Source organism: Echinops telfairi, unplaced genomic scaffold, assembly GCF_000313985.2.
Source record: "Echinops telfairi isolate 266 unplaced genomic scaffold, ASM31398v2 ScPeMD7_7468;HRSCAF=8506_0, whole genome shotgun sequence".
Classification (NCBI taxonomy): domain Eukaryota; kingdom Metazoa; phylum Chordata; class Mammalia; order Afrosoricida; family Tenrecidae; genus Echinops; species Echinops telfairi.
The window spans coordinates 47047698-47049028 of record NW_022111369.1 but is presented as its reverse complement, the minus strand read 5'-3'; the positions used below and the strand labels follow the sequence as shown (position 1 = coordinate 47049028).

Here is a 1331-nt window from a genome sequence, read left to right as displayed (position 1 = left end):
ATGTTTGTAATAAAATAAACTTTTACTAAACGAAGCCTAACTGAAGAATTAGCATGTCTTTCTAGGTTGTGATGATATTTTGCTTTGGTGAAACGTGAGGCAGTTTTGTCTTATTAATATATTTCTAAAATTCCGTTAAAAAGTATTGAGAAAAATGGTTTAGTAACTATCGTTTTCTTTGACATTTGTAGAAATGGCAGGTATTCCAAATTAAGCCTTAGAGGACTGAGCTAGAAATGGAATTCAGAAGCCCAAATCCCTACTATGAACATGTTTTTTAAAATAATCTAAATCTATGTTATTAATCTTATAACTGGAATTTGCATTTATGTTTATTTTCACCTCAGCCCGTCCTTTCAGTAATTCGTAACAGACACGTTAAGACCACGGGTGCTTATTGAAGCGTGAATATGAAACTATAAAAATGTGATGATTTTTCAAGTAATATCATTGTTGATGTAAGAATTATTGATTTGAGAGGCAGTTGAAATAGTTCACCATCATTATAAAATTTTCTGTAGAGATCAGAGCCTGGAGCGAATAAATCAGTCAAATGTAAAGTAACAAAAAGTAGCATCATATGCAGCCAGGCTTTTAAGTGTTTAATCCAGTTCATGTATCTTTCTTTCTTTGCTTCATACTTCTGCCCACAGACAAGAGTGAGATCGCTCACCGCTACAAGGATTTGGGAGAAGAGTTTTTCAAAGGCCTGTAAGTTAAACTATTGAGGAATCAAATTTAATGGCATTGAGGTCCAGCCTGGTGGAAAGAATCTCTATCAGTGCTATCCAGTATGGTAGTCATCGTTCCCAAGCGCCAATTGAACACATTGAATGTAGCAAATGGAACTAGGGAACAAGATTCATAACTTACCTTAATTGACATTGAATTTAAATGATCACATGGGACTCTACTGTGTCGTGGTAGTCTATTGGATAGCGTAGCTTTGAAGTTCACATGTAACCTGCAGGATGGAAGCAACTCTAGTACATCGTTCCCTTGTCGGCTTAATTACAAACCCCCCTTTGCATAGCAAATAACCCCAAAGTTTTTCAGGGAATATGTTAACGTTTTAAAAATGTAGCAAAAATTGAGACTCCCTTATTCTTTATGTTTTTGCTTTGGATTCTTTTTTTTTTAAATCCTTTTATTAGGGGCTCATACAGCTCTTATCACAATCCATACATACATCAATTGTGTAAAGCGCATTTGTACATTCATTGCCCTCATCATTCTCCAAACATTTGCTCTCCACTTAAGCCCCTCGCATTAGGTCCTCATTTTTTCCCCTCCTTCCTCACTCCCCCTTCCCTCAAGAGCCCTTGATAATT

General features: G+C 35.9%; 1 protein-coding gene across 1 annotated transcript in view; it reads left to right on the top strand.

Moving 5' to 3' along the window:
- Positions 1-1331, top strand: part of ALB (albumin) — a 38110-nt gene that overhangs the window by 26113 nt on the left and 10666 nt on the right. The window contains exon 4 of the mRNA XM_030888548.2: positions 612-711. Within this exon, the coding sequence (XP_030744408.2) occupies positions 612-711 (100 nt within the window). The remainder of the gene's footprint in view (positions 1-611; positions 712-1331) is intronic.